Here is an 18,766-nt window from a genome sequence, read left to right on the forward strand (position 1 = left end):
CTGGTATTACTCCCAAGCAATAGAAAATATCATCATACCTTTGCCTCTATTAAAGAATAAGACAAAGGGAATGTTTCCACCCAAGTATATAATGAAATCAAATCTTAAATTTTAAGGGTGCCAAAATACTTAATGTTTCTTTATTGTTACTAAGATTAATTTAAAGGAGTAAATGTTATTCAAAGTTTCCAATTCTTTAAATGTCAATAATAGTTTTGTATTTTTAATCAATCACATATGCCTTTGAAACACTATAGTTACAAGTTTTTCACTAATTTCAAGAGTCACACCAAAGGATTAGCAATAATCACACTGATATCAAAGTGACTTGTAACTCTAACCCAACTCAGACTAAGAATTGCTGGAACTCACTTTCAAGGAATACCATCAGCGCATCATACCAATTTTTAGTAACCGTGCTTCTATTTTCCTCAAACTAACAATTTGAGGTGTCTAGTGAATGTTGTTTTGTGTCACTTGATTTCACAACAGAGTGTTTTTGTTCAACTGAGTAAAGTAAATTGTTATGCTTCAAGTTTCAAAATACTTCATGAACCCTGAAGTGATTTTCTATGGAAGGAGGCTCCTTCTCAAAGTGAATCTGGTTAGTCACCTGCACGCCAAAGTCCTCGAGAATTTGTACAAATTTCTTGTGCTCCTTTCCAATCCAAGACCTCATGGGGTCATTTACCTGGTAAGGAGTAACATGAGTATGAACTGCAATCCCTGTCTTTGCAAATTCTTGCAATACTTCGGGGTAAGTAACCCAAGTATTGCTTCCTCCTGAGTGACCACCATCTAGCCAGTACATTGTTCTTATGTTTTTGATGAAGGTATTTATGTTCTTATCTTTTTGGGCTTCTCTCAGCTCAAAAAGCAGTTGGTTCAAAACAACACATCCTTTACTGAATCCAATCAAAGTAAAGGATGCATCTTTAAAAGATGGTGGATTAAAGTTGGTGGTGGCATCATCATATTGTTCATATTTTCTCTCTCTTTCTCCCTGGCAGCCATTTGAAGTATGAGATGAATTTGCTCTACAGTAGCTAGAAGTCTTTGCCTCTCTTCTTAAACCATGCTGTTTCTTCTTTGACAGGACAATTTTCTGTGTAAGGGCGAATGCATTAACTAACAAGGAATAAAGATGCTTAAAAGCTCCAAATTCAATGCTGTGATCTGGGGCGCCAAACATGTTGCTCTTCACAAAATTGTCGTAACAGCTGAACTTGTGCAAATGCATTCGGGAGCTCTTTACTACCCAAATATAACTATTGGTGAAGTGGTGTGCTAGAAGGAAAGCAATATTTTCTAGACTCCAGCTTTCCCACTGAAAATTCTCAGGATGGCGTGCCATAATTTCACGATAGTTCTGAAAGAGAAGAACCATCACAAAATCATTTTTACAAACAGAGACACATAAATATTGCCCCAATATAGCTATCAGTTTTGTTCTTTTGCATGGGGCAATGAAGGGAAGACTTTAGGATTCTGGATTGCTAAGTAGAAAATGAAGGTTGATTAATTTGCCCCCCCCCAAAAAATTTACAACTAATAAACTATATACATTTATCATGCATGCATTCAACTTCTCTTGTTTTATTGGTTTGTAAACCTTAAAGCACTATACAAAATTTAAGTTAGTACTACTATAGTTAGAAGTTTAACTGACAGCACTTTTAGCTTAACTAATTTTCTTTTCAAAAGCAAATAAGGAGTATAAGAATTCTCTCCTATGATAAGATACCTGCCATATTGCTCACTTTAACAACATCTGAATACAACAACTTTACTTGCTGTACACCTAAACAATATGAAGTTTGATATGAACAGTGCTATTTTTAAAACCAAAGTACTCGGTTTTTATTTTTCACAATAGTAGTTGCTTAGGGGGCAGGTAGGTGGCTCAGTGGATAGAGGGCCAGGCCTGGAGTCAGGAGGACCTGGGCTCAAATCTAGCTTTAAACACTTCTTAGTGTCCCTGGGGCAAGTCACTTAACCCCATTTGCCAAAAAATCAAACAAAAGAATAGGTGCTTAATAAATGTTTGTTGATTACTTTTATCTATTATTCCATTCTCTTAACTGAAATCTAAAGTAGAATAAAGTAAGAATTTTAGTTAGAAACTACTAAACTACATTTTAAAATGTAGAAGGATTGAAAATGTGAAAGAACAAGTCACTAACCAAGAAGGCAGATAGCTCTGTCCTGTTCTAATGTTAACCTATAAAGCTCAATGTCAAATCAGGATGGAATAACTAAAAGAAATTCCCTTTCCAAATAATGCATCACCCTAGTTTGAAAGAAATTCAAATCTAGAAGCCATTAGGTAATACTACATACTATTTTTTCAAAATGCATTATTTTTCTTAATAAAAAATTTGAAAATTGTAATAAAAATTATTTATTATTACAATGGAATAAACAAATCATGAAGGGACCTAGCTTGGTGACCAACTAGAATTTTGCTCTTACACAGCATAGAAAAAGAAATCTGAAGAGATTAATTGCCCAAGGTCATCAATTAAACTAGTAACATAGCAGGGATTAGAATCAGTATCTTTTTTTCTAGTATTATACCAAATAACACTGAACTAAAAATGTAGATATTTTTCTCAAAGAGTCCTCTGACATCATGTTCAAATGGATCTTTAATACTGACTAAAGAAAAAAAGAAGAGAAATGCTTACCCCAAAGCATAAAACTTTAGATCAGATAGAAAGATGAATTTCTCCATAGTATGAGTTTTTAAAACAGATAAGTTTCATTTATTTAGGGTAGTTTGTAGCTGCAGTCATTTGATGGCAGGGAAAAACTAGGAGTCCTTTCTTGAATATTTGGCTCAAGTATATTAGCATTTCAAGTTTGCTCAAGGAGTATGGGCTGACACCTAGCCCATATGGTAGTGCTAATTAAGGAAGATGGGAAAGAATACCCAAATTGGTTTAAAGGTAAACATTCCAAGAAAACAGACAAGGAGTCCAGTGACAAATAAGAAAAAAGAAGTGTACAGGGAAATTCAAGGCATTTAGGCAATCTTATCTAGGAGATATGAACAAAGAGAACTAGAAGGCAAAATGTTTTAGTAGAAAAAATGTACAGACTTTATTTCAAGCTCCAGTTCTACCACTGAGAGACTTTAAGTTACTTTATCCTCTCTGGGTCTTAGTGTCTTCATCATTCAACACTAAATAGTGTTTCCAGGGTCCATTTTATTTCTCATCCTCTATAATTCTTTGTCAGTGACTTGCTAAGATATAGCCTGCATTTGGCTTTCTGTCTAAGGGACTCACCACCTTTATGTGCACCATGAATGAAAGTTAGTCTTATTGCTCAAGTTGGTGAAAAACCTTGAGAATGCATCTCTAAACTCAGCTTTATTGTAAAGTTTGAAGATTTTGGAAAAAAAAATGTTTTTAATCCAAGAAAGGAAGCAGGAAAAAAATGCTCTTCAAAAGAGACTAGATCAATTTTGTCAAGATATCAAGAGTGAAAGAATCTGGCAAAAGAATAATTATAATATGCCTTGTTGGAGCTCTATGATATGTTTGAAGCTTTTGCTATAGTAGAACAAACACTGGTCCTTGGAGTATGAGAATCTGGATTTAAACCTTGCCTCTCAGTTTCCTCATCTGTAAAATGAAGGACTCAGGTCCTTTCCAGCTTTAGATCAATCATTCTATGGCACATGAACTAATTCAGACAGTGATTAACAAAAATCCTGTTCTGTATGCCCGCAGCTTAACTAGAGGCAAAATCAAGAGGAAAATGGCAAATGACAATAGTCATGACTTAAGACCAAGGACCACAAACACAATATGACAGATATTAGTAAAAAAACAAAAACAAAAAAAAACAACTGAAATTTCCAGGTAATAGCATCTTAGAGCAAAACTCTCTCTCCTGACTTTTTTAGCTGATACTGACTTCTTGGCTTCAGTCATGCTCTCTTCTATTGGCTCATCTCAACAACTTTGGATTTGGATATATTGGAAATTATCTAATATTAAATTTTAAATTATCTATGCTTCTCTTTCAATTGCAACCATACCTTGCCTTATACCTCTGCATTCTCCATCAAGCTCTTCCCAAGTCTGGATGAATGCCTAATCTCTAGTATTTTATTTTATTTTTTGCCTTGCCTGGAGTATACCACAATACTATCTCAGTCTCAAAGTAGACTTCCTGAAAATATTGACAGAGATTATTTTCTGCAAGATACTCAGTACTGTCTCCAGAGATCATTGGCTAAAGTGACTATTTTTCCAAATTTCTGAGGACCTATCTAGAAGGACCATTTGTAATGAAAGACAATTAATTTCTGGCTTGAGTAGAATTCTTCATGCTGGGCCAATCAGCACAAGGAACTGGTCAAACTTATCTGCCAAATAGGTAGTGCATCCCCCAGAGGCTTGGGCTAGTGTTCACAGTTCATGGACCTCTACCTCTAGGGATTTCCCCTGAACTAAAGCAAAGTATCCTTTTGTGGTATTCCATCTAGCGTGGTAGGTGGTGTATTACTAGGCCAATTCATTACTACTTTGATGCTTCTGAAAGATAACATAATAAAACTCAGTGGAATTGCGTGTTGGCTATGGGAGGGAGGTAGGAAGAGGGGAGGGAAAGAACACAAATCATGTAACCATGGAAAAATTTTCTTTATCAACTAAAAAACATAAAACATAAAAAATATAAAACATGAAAGATAACATGAATTCATTGATATGGATCTTCCCTCAATGAATGCATATCTCAACTCATCCATCCTATACAACACGAGGAATTTGCATTTATGTACTCCGATATATCTTCCACAGATGATCGATCCTAACTTGTTGAAGGTCTTTGTCTAGCTATTTTGACATTTTTATTGTCTCTGTGTTCTTATGCCGTTACCAGTTCACCACCTTTTCTTATCATGCATGTCATCTCTCTAGCTAAAACCTTATCCCTTCTTATGCATAATTATTATATGCCTAAACAACTTATGCCTCCTAAACAATAACCTCTGAGTCACTTGAAATTCTGATGTTGATCCATGACTCATAGACAAATAGAATCCCTGAAAAAATTACTGGTATTAAGAAGTTTTTGTGCTAGGGAACAATGAAAGCATTATGTTCCTAGTGCATATTTTTGCATAATTTTCCCACTCTTCTGCTTCTTCACTTTTGGGCCCAGCTCACTGACCATGCCATGTCCTGATGGACAATATGAGCTACTCATCCAACTGAATATCATAATCTAACCAAACATTCTTCATCTACTTGTTTGTTTTTTTTAACGTAGGTTGCTGGGTCAATATCTGTTGAGTGGGCATTGCTTTCTGTGAGGAGATCCTATAGTATCCTGGGGTTTAATGCAAGCACCACAATGTCATCTGCAAAAAGTGGCATTTGGAAAACCTGTATAGAGATTTTTTCCTATCATTTGGATTACTACATAGGACCATCCTAAATGACAGTGATGAACATCTTGGGTAAGCCTTCATCTTAATTTTATATTTCAGTTGGTATTATTAATCTAAAAAATCACTAAACAAAATTGTCTCTTTTTGTCTCAAAGTATGACTTTAACTTATGCATGGGAGACAACCTTGTTGGAGAGAGAAGTTATATCTTGCTGCAAGTTATATGGTTTTTGGAATTAAACAATAAACATGTTAAGATCTTATGTTCTCAACTTTGAAAAACTTAAGAATTCTGATCATCATAATGACCAATAAAGATTCCAGAGAACTGTTAATGAAAACATGCTACCAATCTTCAGACAACTGATGGTCTCAGAGTAAGACTGACATATATTTTTGGATGTGGCTAATGTGGCAATGTTTTGCTTTATTAAGCATATTTGATACAAGGGTTTGTTGTTTTTCCTTTTCAGTGGGAAAAGAGGTGAAGAGAAAAACAGATTTCTGTTTAAACAGATTTTTGTTTATTGTAAAAAATAAGGTTAAAAAAGAAAATACTGTTAACCTGCCAAAAAAGATTTTATGTTCTCCACACCTTTCACTCAATTATTTAACTGTGAAGACTGTAGTGGAACATACTCAGTCAATAATAAACACTTATTAAGTGTCTACTATGTACCAGGAACTGTGCTAAGCTACAAAAGCCTATTTAGAAGTTTCTTTCCCAGATGCATTGATGATACCATTAACATGTGTGCAGACCATTCTTAAATATTTTGTAACAAAAAGAAAGTAAGTGTATGGGGCTGGTAGTTGTTTCTATCACTTTGGGGTGGCAATAATTTGAGCTATGATTTGATTTTATTTTTTGTCATTTCTTTGATAATGCTCTCTTTGTGAGATAATTTGAAAAACATATCTAGGTGCCTTCAAAACAGGATCACATCCAGCTTGTATTCTTCTCTGTGCGTTTGGTCCAGTCCAGTCATGCTTCTCTGCTTGATTTTGTTGCGTGTTATTTCCAGTTTTTCATATACAAAATTAGGTTATTTGGATGAATAGCTTCCACTGGATTATGTAGATAGCTTTCTTCTGGAGCTTAGGGGATGTTTGACACTGCTCTTACGACTAAAATTATTACCAATGAGCACATTCACCAGCTTTATCAGAAATAAGTTCTTTCAGAATTCATAATCGATATTTTACACAGGATACTCTTGCTCTGTCTAGTTCAATTTTAGAGGGCCTGGCCATACTCATACATGATGAATTACCCAAGATTCCCATAGATATCAGCTTGTCTATTCTTATTTAGCAACATGTATACAATGATTGGACTTTGCTATTAGATAATAATGCCCAAATGTGTAGCAGATGTTCTAGTACTCTTGCACTCCATCCAAAGGAAGCTAGTTGTACATTAATAGAAAAAAAACAGTACAACTTGTGACCGATATTTTATGGAAAAGGAATAGGCATTTATTAAGAACCTACCATGTTCCAGATATTATGCTAAGCACTTTATAAATATTATCTCATTTAATCCTCCCAACAATCCTGGGATATAAGTGCTATTATTATCACCATTTTACAGGCAAGGAAATTGAGGCAAACACAGGTCAAATAATTTGCCTTTGGTCACACAGTAAGTGTCTGAGGCTGAACTGGATCTTAGGCCCTCCTAATTCTGGGACCAGAATGCTCTCCCTTATGCCACGAAGAAGCCTTTACGCAGTATTATGCCTATGCCATAATACATTTCTCTCAAAACAACATGCAGGTATCGACTCCATTTTACAGATGATGAAACTAAGACTCAAAAAGGTCAAGTAACTTTTTCATGGCTATACAAAGACTAGGAAGTGTCTCCCTCAATTCCCCCCAATTATCTTATGTTTAGTTTTCATGCTTGTAAATGTATAATAGATAAAACACATTGTCTTTCCAAATAAGGGACTGTTTTTTGTTTAATTTTATTGTGGTGTCCAGCACTTCGCATGATTCCTGGCATAGAGTATGTACTTAATAAATGCTTGTAAAATGACTGATTCCAAGTTTTCTAATTCCAAGTCCAGACTTCTTCCCATTATACTATGCTGTTACCCAACCCATTCCTGCTACCTAGGCACAAGTTATATGCAGGCAGAGAGCCATGTGTGGATCAGTCTGTCTGTAAAAGACTTGGAAAAATATGGAGACCTCCTCTTCTCTTCCTCACTCTCATACAACCCACTTTATACCTTTGCTTATAGCTCATCCATTTCTGATATTCAAGATAAAATTTCCAGACTGGGTATTTTGGGATTCATTTATGGTCTCAGTTGTGAGAGAGAATGAGAGATTTTTGTACACCTTAGTGGTTATTAAAACAAATAGGTGCCCACTCTGATCTAAACATGTGACCATGCCCCAGCCTAGAATTTAGAAGATATATTTCATCTAAATAATGAAACATTTTTAGGAACTAAGCAAAACAATAATCTGCTCTTGTGTCCTCTTAATAATGCTGCAGATATACGGAGTAATCCAACAATCCTAAGGCAGAGTCCTCAGAAAAGGTCACCTTTTGCTTTGAGGATTGCCTGAAGTATTATCCAAAGTGTCTGAATTACACAAAACCTGGCCTCAACCCAGATCCCAGGCCAGAATTCTCTCCTTAGTCTGAAGGCAGATAGGTTATGTTTATAAATAACAAGGAAGAGAAGTTAACATGGCAGTATAGTCTGTTTGGTAGTGGAATAAACTTGGGTCAAGAAACTATAATCCCAGATAGATCTATCCATCAACCAGACTAGACTGTAGCCCTATAGACATTCTTAGGAAAGATACAGAACTAGAAAGGGTTTATCCAACTTTCTATCTCTCTGACCGGAACTCCCATCCTAGTCATTAAAAAAGAAAAATTGGAAGCCATAACTAGAGTTATCTATTATTGTTATTATATTATTATCATCCAGGAGTAGAACCTGATGGACCAGCAGATATGTATACTGAGGTAATATGATATAATACAAAGAACACTTGTACTTGGAGTAAGAAAATCCTACATTCAAATCCTACCTCTGATACTTACATATGTATATGTTGTTTAAGCATAAGCACTAACCCTCTTACTCTCATGTACCTCAAAAAGGGGCTGTTATGGGGCCCAAAGGAGTTAACAATTGTAAAGCATTTTGCAAATGATGCCAGTAATTGTTCTTCACAAAGCTGAAATTTCAGGGGCATTTAGGTGGTTTAGTGGATAGTGCACTAGGCCTGGAGTAGGGAAGCCCTGGTTTCAAAACTGACCTCAGATACTTTCTAGCTGTGTAACCTCTGAAGTCACTTAATTCCAACTATCTATCCCTTACTGCTCTTCTGCCTTAGAATCAAATAGATTATCAGAGAGAAGAAAAATTTTGAACTTTCAAGGTATATATGATCTGGTGTTGATAAAATGAGAGCCTGATCTCATGTAAGATATTCTAAAAGAGGAAAATGGAACCTCATATACAAAAATATCTACAGCAGACTTTTTCTTATGAAAGGAGAAATTTTAGTTGGGACCTGCAGGAAGTCTGGAAAGCTAGGAGGTAATCTTTATTGAATTAAAATAGAAATCTTTATAGCCACTACACCTCAACTACCACTACTAGAATTAATTTGCAGCAGCAGGCATTCAAATGCCTGTATATGCATGTTGTCTGCTCCCCACATAGATAAGGTGTGCATACTGGAGATGGGGTTTGTGTCAGGTGGTTCATTGAACTTTCATTTTACATATCCTGGCAAAAGCCCAGCATTAAGCCACAGAGGCCTGTTTAAGACCTTCTGGCAGCTACTACAGCAGCAAAAAACACCCCTCAAAAGAACCCCAAAACAACCCAAGCGGCAGTTGGCAGGTTTGCTTCAATCTGTCAATTCCTTTTCAACTCCATGTGGCAGCAACATTAGATTTTATTAAGGACCTACCCCAACACTTAATGTACGAAGCCAACTTGGAGGTAATGAAAAAAGCCTTCTACAATAGTCTTATTACAAGCTTACCTGTAACCAACCCCAAACTATACCTTTTCAAGCCCTAACCCACAACTAATTATGGATAGAGAGGCTGGATATCAATTCCTGAAGGTGATGGGGGGACACTTATAATATTTACTGGCCTATCAGTGCAAAAGTGTGGAGAGAAATCACTGGGTAAAGTGAAAAATATATAGACAGAACTCTACTTGCCTCCTCTGTCATTCCCACCTCTACCCTCCATACCTAGCATCTAAATTGGTTATTTGAAAAACTATCATGTATGAGATTAGTAGATTTTTAAATTTATTACCATATCATGGCAGCCTAGTTCCTTTCAGAAGACATTATAGGGAGGTTGATTCTAGCTCAAGTCAACCATCAAACAACAAGCATTTACTAAACCCTACTATATGCCAAATGATGAGGATACAAAGACAAAAGTTAAATACTTCTTGCTCTTGAGTTTACAACTGAGTTGAGGGGGACAACATTAATTCACCAATAGCTGGAGTATCAGGAAAAAGGCTTCATGTAGAAAAGTGCCACGAGGTAAATCTTGAAGAAAACAGATTCAGAGATACAGTGAATTCTAGGCATGGGAAACAATGAGGGCAAAGTTACTGAAATGGGTGATAGGGTACAACATGAGGAAGAGTAAGATCAGTTTGGTTAGACCAAAGTATATGTTAAGGGGAGTCATATGTAATAAGGCTGGAAAGTTAAGTTAGAGTCAACTTGTCAGGTGAAGTCAAGACTTTAAATGTCAAACTAGAGTTTATATTTGATTTTAGAGGTTACAAGATGCTCACTGGACTTAACTAAGTAGTGGTGACATAATCAAACCCAAGCTTTAGAAAAATCACAGTGGTAGCTATGCAAAGGATAGAATGGCATAGAGAGAGATATGAGGCAGGAATACAAATCAGGAGGCTACCGTAATACTGCTGGTAAGAGGAGATAAGCATCTAAATTACAATGGCAGCTGTGTGAAGAGATGGAGATGGACGCAAGAAATGGAGATAGAAGGGATAAGATTTGGAAACTGATTGACTCCATAAGATGAGTATGACAAGTCAGTGATGACACCAAGGTTGCAAATCTTTTTAACAGGAAAAATTCTGGTGCCCTTGACAGAAAGGGGAATAACTTTATGAGAATATAAAAGACAAAATAAGCTGCTTTGTAAATGGCCTGATATATAGGCATTTAATAAATGTATGTATATTGAATCCCTGAAAGAGTTCAAGTAGAAATGTGGATGAGGACTTGAATTGGTTATAAAATTGAACTAGATCACTTCTAAAGTTCCTTCTAATAGTCTATGATTCTTTGAAACAAACCAAGTGATTTTTGAAGACTTCCTGTCTAGTTCTGTTTTATTCATTTTCACAGTTCATCCAGGTACCAGCTTATGAGCTTTTAATAATTTTTAGACAAAAAAATTAATAAGGAACAATGAATTATTTTTGTTACAAATGATCCATATATTTTGAACCACTTAGCTGTCAGCAAGTCACAGTAACTTATCTTTAATATATTCAAACAAAATTTAACTTGAAATATTAAAGTGCTTTTTTTAATAAATATAGTAACATAAAATTTAAAGTGAATAAAATCAACTTCGCAAGTGCGAAATTGTAGAAACCATGTCTAGACAGAAAAAGATATGCAAATTTTAGTGAACCTTCAATTTCAATGTCAGATTAGGAATAATGTCATGCTGCTGGATAGAACATTTTAGGGGGCCGCATCTGGTCCGCAGGCCATAGTTTGCCCATCAGTGGTCTAGAGTATTGTTCTCAGTGTGAATTGACACAATGTAGGAAGGATGTTAAACTAGAGATTCTCCAAGGAAAGGCATCAAATGGTGAAGGGACAACAAATTATGACAAAATGAGAATTGGCTAATAGCAGAAAATGTCCAGCCTGGAAAAGATTTTGGGGGAATGGCTGGGGATGGATGGAGAAGAGCTACCTCAGAAACTGGACAAGGACAGAATTACAGTTTTCAATTATCTGAAGATCTATTAGATGGAAATGGGATTAGTCTTATTCTTTTAGGTCCCTGAAGGCAGAACTGAAAGCAACAGAGAGGTATTTGCAGAGAAGTGGATTTAGGTTTGATTTAAGAAAAAATTCTTAAAAAATCAGAACTATTCAAAAATGAAATGGGGAAAGGAATGAGTTTACCTTCATAAGAGTTCTTCAAAGGCTAGCTGGTCACTTTGTTAGATATACTATACTTTAGAGGGGATTTCTTGTTCAAGTATAAGTTAAAATAGATGACTATTGAGTTTTCCTTTCACTTTGAAATTCTGTGACACTATACTAGATTAATGCATAACTATTAGATATTGTTTAATAATACTATATTACTATATATTTTCCAGAAAGGAATCATTTATATTTGGACATAAACAGGTTATATATAAATCCTTCCTTGAATGAATACTGTTTACATTTCTCTCTCTCTCTCTCCCTTTCCCTCTCTCCCTCCCTCCCCTTGCCTTCTGTCTTAGAATGGATTCTAAGTATTGGTTCTAAGGCAAAAGAGTGGTAAGGGCTAGTTGGACTTAAGTGGCTTGCCCCAGAATCACATAAGGAGTTTCTGAGGCCAATTTGACCCAGTACCTCCTCTTTCCAGGCATGTTCTCTATCCACTGAGCCTAGCTGCTCCAAACTATACCTTCTTTTGCCATGTCACTAACCATTTATTAAATGCCTATAAGCTGTCAGGCATTGTGCTAAGCACTATGACTGTAAAAAGAGGCAAAAGCTAGTCCCTGTCCTCAAGGAGCTCACAATCTAATGGGGGAGACAACAAAACAAGCAAACAGGTATCACCAAGCTAAACTCAGGCTAGAAAGGTCATAATTAAAAGAGGGGAGGCATAGAGAAGAATGGAAAGGCTTTCTGTAGAAGAAGGGAATTTTAGCTGGGAGAAGGAAGCCAGGAGGCAGAGATGAGAAGGGAGTGCATTTCAAGTATGGAGGTCAGCCAGAAAGAATTCCTAAAGCCAACAAAGTGTCTTGTGGTGGAACAGCAAGAAGGCCAGTGTAATTGAATGGAGGAGGGAAATAAAGTGTAAAAAGCCTAGAAGGGATACAGGTTTGAGGGGAAGACTAGGTTTTGAATAGCTTTTATCACCAAGTAAAGGATTCTGAATTTGATCATGGAAGTGATAGGGAAACATTAGAGTTTATAGAGAAGGGGCTGGGGCGTGACTTGTTAGACCTATGTTTTAGGAAAACCACTGGAAGAATAGATTTGAAGGTTGGAGAAAAGACACAAGACAGGCAGATCCATCTGCAGACCATTGCAATAGTCCCATTTGTGAGGTTATAAAGGCATGAACCAGTCAGGAAGTAAAGAAAACCTGAATTCAAATTCAGCCTCAGACACTAGCTGTGTTATCCTGGACAAATCACAACCTGTCTTGCCTCAGTTTTCTCAACTATAAGTAAGGATAATAACAGTACCTATCTTCCAAGGTTGTCATGAGAATCAAAAGAGATATTTGTAAAGTGCTTATTATCAAGTAAGTGGTGCATAGTAGGTGTGATATAAATGTGTATTTCCTACTCCCCAAACCCAACTCCCAACTAGGGTGGTGGCAGTATCAGAGAAAAGAGGGTTAACTGGAGAGATGCTGTAAAGTGGAAATCAAGACTGGATATGGGGGAGGGGGGGGCAGCTGGGTAGCTCAGTGGATTGAGAACCAGGCCTAAAGAGGGGGTGGGGTGGGGGTCCTAGGTTGAAATCTGGCCTCAGACACTTCCCAGTTGTGTGACCCTGGGCAAGTCACTTGACCCCCATTTCCTACCCTTACCACTCTTCTGCCTTGGAGCCAATACACAGTATTGACTCCAAGACAGAAAGTAAGGGTTTAAAAAAAAAAAAAAAAGACTGGATACGGGAGGTGAGAGACCACGAAGAGTTGACCATGATGACAAGGTTGCTGCTAGCTTGGGGGACTGGGAGAATAGTGATGCCCTAGCCTAAGCAGCTAGGTGTGAAGTGGATGGAATACAGGGACAGGAGTTAGGAAGACTAGGTGTCTCCTGCAAATCAGGTTGGAGAAGACTGAAGAGGAGATAGGAATTTGAGATTAGATGTTAGCAAAGTAACATCAAAGAGTTTGGGGCAGGATAGGTAGCTTTGAGATTCATTAGTTCAGAGATGATAATAAAATCTAAGGAAGCTGATGAGATTACCAAATAAAGTAGAAAAGAAGACCGCCCCAAAACAGAACCCTGGGGACACTGATATCTGAAGGAGGATCCAGCAAAAGACAGAGGTCTGTGGGGCTTTTCATGGTCTAGATTTCCAAACTTTCCAGAACCCTGCACTTTCTTAAAATCTGTCAAGTAAAATATTACTTATAAAATTAAGGTTTCAGAACTTAGGTGAGCATCAAAGTACTACTATAGTAAGAACTTTCTCCCTCCCCACCTCCTTCCACTCCCCAGCACTGTCACTTGGGTCACATAGATCATTGGCTGCCTCAGATTCCCAGTAATTGGCAGCCTTTCCTAGAAACACTACACACAAGTTAATTCAATAACAGTCCCTCCTCTCACTGCCCTAGAGGGCCATTCAGAAGTCGGGAGCGCTGGACGACAGGGGCAACTCCTCAGGGGTGATTTCCAAGGGTAAATTACTCTCCGGCCTCCCTTCTCCCCCCTGCAGTGCCCCGCGTGTGGGCGGGCAGCTTGGAGGGGGAGGAACAGGCCGAGGAGCCCTTCACCCAGATCCTAGTAACAGCCCAAGCAAAGGATCCGAGAAGCAAGGTAAAGGGAGAGGGGGTGGGGGGAGGGCGGGATCGCCATCTACCTGCACATCTCCTGGGAAGTAGAGGACGTGATGCTGGGGTGCTGCCTCCGTCGAAGTCCCAGGCTTCTCCTTCTCCCCGAGGCTACTCCGCGGGTTCTCCTGCTCGCGGAGCCCCGCCGCCGCCAACAGGAGAAGCTCGTTGCAGCGTTGGGGATCTGCGCCCGCCACGGAAGGCAACCGCAGGCACTGAGAGTCAGCCACCACGCTTTGGTAGCCCACTGCGGGGGTGGCGCGACCCCCACAACCGCTGCTGCTGCTGGTGCTGCTGCTGCACACGTACATGACCCTAGTCTGGGAGAGGAAGGCACAAGTGCCCCTGGTCACGACCAGCAGCAACAGTGTCAGCGACTGGGGCGGCAACAGCAGGAGGCTCATGAAGCCGCCGCCGCCCGCGGCTGCTCTGGCAGGTCCCTCCCCGTAGCCACTACACCTGCCGCCAACCCCAACCGCCGGTCAGGGGGAGCGGGAGGCGGCGGCGGTGGCGTCGACGCTGTCGTCAGAAGGCGACGTCCGCGCGCCCCGCGTGCGTAAGAGGAAGGCGATAGAGGGAGCTAGTAGCGGTGAAGATTAGGAGTGGGGAAAGGGGTCTAGTTACTGGGTCCGGAGGGCGGGGCGGGGCGTTTCTTCGGGAAGGGCGTTTGTTATTGGCAGGCTTGTGTCTCGCCGGGCAGTTCAAAACGGAAGTGTCAGAAAGTCTCCAGTCTGGGAGGGGGAAGGGAAGGAAACGGGACCGAGAAAGAAGGGGGTGGGCGTTAATTCCATTGCGACGCATGCGCGTTAGGTGGGGTGATCTGTAATAGTAGCTGTCCAACAATTCTGAGACTGGGATTGTGAGGTACAAATCTTATCTGAGACAATGTCCCGCGGCTTACGGTTTCGATGGGAGACTAATTAAATCCTCGGGTTCTCAAAAGGATGAAATCCCTGCGACTTAGGCTTCGCGTGTGGGTCTCGTGTGTGGAGAGCCCGCCTTTTGGCGTGGGCCCTCAGTTTTTCCTCTGAGCTCCCGCCCTTTCCTTTGGGAAGTCGGGCCCTTTGGTTTCTGAGCTGGCTCGAAGCAATGCCTGGCCTCCCTGAGCTGACGAAGTTTGTTTTACTCCTGCAAGTTTAGCTTGTGGCTGGACGAAGAAAACGACTCCCCCTCTTGAAGGGTCCAGAAAGAAAAGAGTGATAAGCATATACTTCCATCCCTCGTCGGATTTGTTGGAGGTTCAGCCCTCATGGTGATGTTATTTCAAGAATTCATTTTTACCAAGGGCCACGTTGTAGTGCTGTAGGGAAATCCTTGGTAGGTGCCCCCCAAACTCAATCAGGTATAGAAACTTAGCATGGGTAGTACTGGAACCTGAGAATCTCCTAGTCCAACCTCTTCACTTTACAAAGAGGAAACAGAGGTAATTAGAATTAGGTGAAGCAGATTGTCCCAAGGTCCCATCCATCCCAGAATCTGAGCCTCAAACTCCTAGTTCTCTAGGAAACAAATTTGTGGCAAGCCCCTCTATACAGGATGTGTCCTAGTCAGTTGAGGGTTATTGGTATAATGCAAAAAAGGCTTCTTGAGATAAATCCGCTTATAAAAGGGACCAAACATTTCGTTTTAAAAGGTTTGGTTTAGACTTGAGAAATGGGACTAAAATTATTAAGATAACTATTTTGTTTTTTTAACAAAATTTAAATTGTAGTTGAAAATGTGCTCATTTTAAACCTGAGCAAAGAATCAAGTGTTTTTTTTTCCTGACAGCTTTATGAGAGCACATAACATAACCTTCACTTCATTTGTAACTTATGAAGCACTTTCATAAAGGTTGTCGTTATACAAAAGTATGAGTTTTTCTAAGATCACTTAATCCTTTGATATTACAATCTTTATCTTTTGAGAAATTATTAACTCCTGTTAGTAATGTTTGTAAGTAGTCCATTAATATTTTCATGTTAAGAATACTTTCTCCATATTTCATAGGGAGACTGCAAAGTGTCATTGAATAGAAGAACGTCCTGACAGCCAGAAAGATCTAAATTCAACTTCTTCCTCTAACACATACTTCTTATTCCCTTTCCCACACTCCTGAACCCAGCAACTCTTAACTCAGCAAGTTGCAGAACCAGAGTCTATATTAAACTTGATGTCTGTATATAATTTAGACTATATTGAGTTGAGTATTTAGGATCCTAGATTTACAGATAGTAGTATAATGATCTGTTTATAGAGTAACAAAAAGGACCAGAGAGGTTCAGTGACTTAGGGTTACATAAATAGTTAGTGGCAGAGCTGACATGCAAACACGTTTTTCTTCAAATCCATGGCTTTTTCCCAGTGTACTGTGAGATGTTAGAAAATGGCATTTTAATACCCTATCTTTAATATAAACTAGTTAAGATTTACAGTCACCTCTTGATTCTGTGGCAGTTGAAAGAATATTACAGTATGGCATATGACATGTGACAGTATGACTGTAGGAATAAAGGAAAAAACTCCAGGTTACAAGTCATCCCTTTATTAATTTGAGAGTTGATTATCAATATAAGTACATTGGTAATATTCCTGTGAGTGGTAGTAAGCACCTTTCATTCTAAATATTCAAATATGTACCTACAATCTGTATTCTTAATCTACTCCAATAGTGAAATGATGATAGTAATTAACTTTAAAACTATTATTATTATTACAATAACAACACCTATTTCATACCAACAATATGTCAGGCTTTATAAAGGAAAGTGAGCTATGTAACCACTGTTCCTGTTATATCTTAGGTATGTGATATTTCCCAAAGGGTAATTCTTTATGAATTTTTAATATTTTCTTTGACCTATATGGAGAAATATAAACAAGACAACTGCTGCTTCTAACGTAAGCTGTCAAGGTTATTATTACATGTAAGTATGAAAATAAGCCAGTAAGAAGTGTAACGCAGTATACAGTGAGTGACATCACAGCAAAAGGTAGAGAAAATTTACCTTTCTGAGCCAAATCATTGGATCACAGTCAACATCATAATGAAGTAAGCAAGCATAAATGTATATTTACTGGTACCAGATTAGCTACTTACATCTAAATGATTATAAAAATGGCTCTGGTTATATAAAACAAGTAAACTGTTGTGATAAGAATTTATTTAGCTTTCATTTAGAACAGGTTTAAGATCAGAGAAAGGGTTTGTCCACTTTTACACTGTCCCCTTTAAGAAGGAAGACACACAGAATTTGCAGTGGTCACTTTAAGAAGCCTAGCATAAAGAGAGCCAGTTGGGAGTTCTAAGGGGGCTTTTGGATTTGTTTTGGAGATGGTTGGTGGCTGGGTCTTTTCTCTGAAAGAAAAAGAAGATTTTAGTGACTTTAGATATTGTTTATTTGAGAGTTGAGATACATACTAAAATGGGAAGAGTATCCCTCTTCACCAGAGGGGGAGCTGAAGAACAGTTTCTTTTAAATTGAGGAGAGAGACTGACAGTTATATTTCAAAGTTGATTTAGTATATTTTAAGGAGGTGTTTGAAGATAAAGAATTCATATCAATTTAAGATTTTATAATTTAGCTTAGGTTAAGATAGTAAGATAAAATTTCATCTTTAGTCAGAGTATAGATCAGTGTAGGTCCACCTTGGTGTACAAGAAGAAGCTCTGTAAGGAGCAGTTTGTGGAGGTTGTTTTATTTAGAAATCTTAGTGTTACATTAAAGAGATTCCTGTTCTATTCCTAAAACCTGTCTCCTGTTCCTGCCTCTCCTTATAGAAATACATAAAGAAGAGTTGGATCAAACTGCTTCCTGCTTTCCATTCACCACCTGAAACCAGCTTGGCCCTGACAGCTTTAGCTGATTATAATAACTGGCCATTACCATATTATTATTAATATCAATAATAGTTATAACAGCTTATTAATAATAGTTTGGTTATCAATACACCAGCTATTATTTACTTATTACAGTTGGCAAGCAACAGGATTTTCAAACCTAGAATCAAAAATAGGCAAAAAGCAAACAGGAACCAGGGTATTTCAGAGGATGATTCACTTAATTCATGAAAGTATTCCATCTTACCTCCTACATCTTCCGTTGCCTATAACCACTAGTGGGATGCTAGATCTCACAGTGAGAGACATATTACAATTAATACCAATATGTACAGTTGTCATGATAGTGGTATTATTAGAGGGATACTACCTATACTCAATTATTAATAATATAATAACTAGCAAGAAGAAACATAAATGATAAGCAAACAGAAGTCAGACTGGCGTATTTGGAGGAGTTCATTGCCTAGTTAACCAAAACAATCTCAAAACAGCATGAGATTATAACTAAATTTCTCAAAACTGATTCCACCGCTGATACTATTTTTAACACCACTGGGAACACAACAACTAAGCAAAAACTAAAGAATGCTAATGATATTAGCTTTTTTCCACTCCATGAGGTGCCAATATTTACTCCGGAGCTTGAGCTCATAAATATTAGGCAGCATAGGCCATTCACTCTAGCTGATATGGAAGGATTCAAAGGTGATACTTCTTATTTTGAGGA

The 18,766-nt window shown here is 38.2% G+C and overlaps 1 protein-coding gene across 1 annotated transcript; it reads right to left on the minus strand.

The window, feature by feature from the left end:
* Positions 1-538: 538 nt before the first annotated feature.
* Positions 539-14,620, minus strand: C3H2orf69 (chromosome 3 C2orf69 homolog). The gene is made up of 2 exons (XM_044666427.1): positions 14,246-14,620; positions 539-1,369 (listed from the first exon to the last, which is right to left on the minus strand). The coding sequence occupies exons 1-2, from the start codon at positions 14,618-14,620 to the stop codon at positions 539-541; spliced, it is 1,206 nt and encodes a 401-aa protein (XP_044522362.1).
* Between the last annotated feature and the right edge of the window lie 4,146 nt (positions 14,621-18,766).

Source organism: Gracilinanus agilis, chromosome 3 (genome assembly GCF_016433145.1).
Source record: "Gracilinanus agilis isolate LMUSP501 chromosome 3, AgileGrace, whole genome shotgun sequence".
Taxonomy (NCBI): Eukaryota; Metazoa; Chordata; class Mammalia; order Didelphimorphia; family Didelphidae; genus Gracilinanus; species Gracilinanus agilis.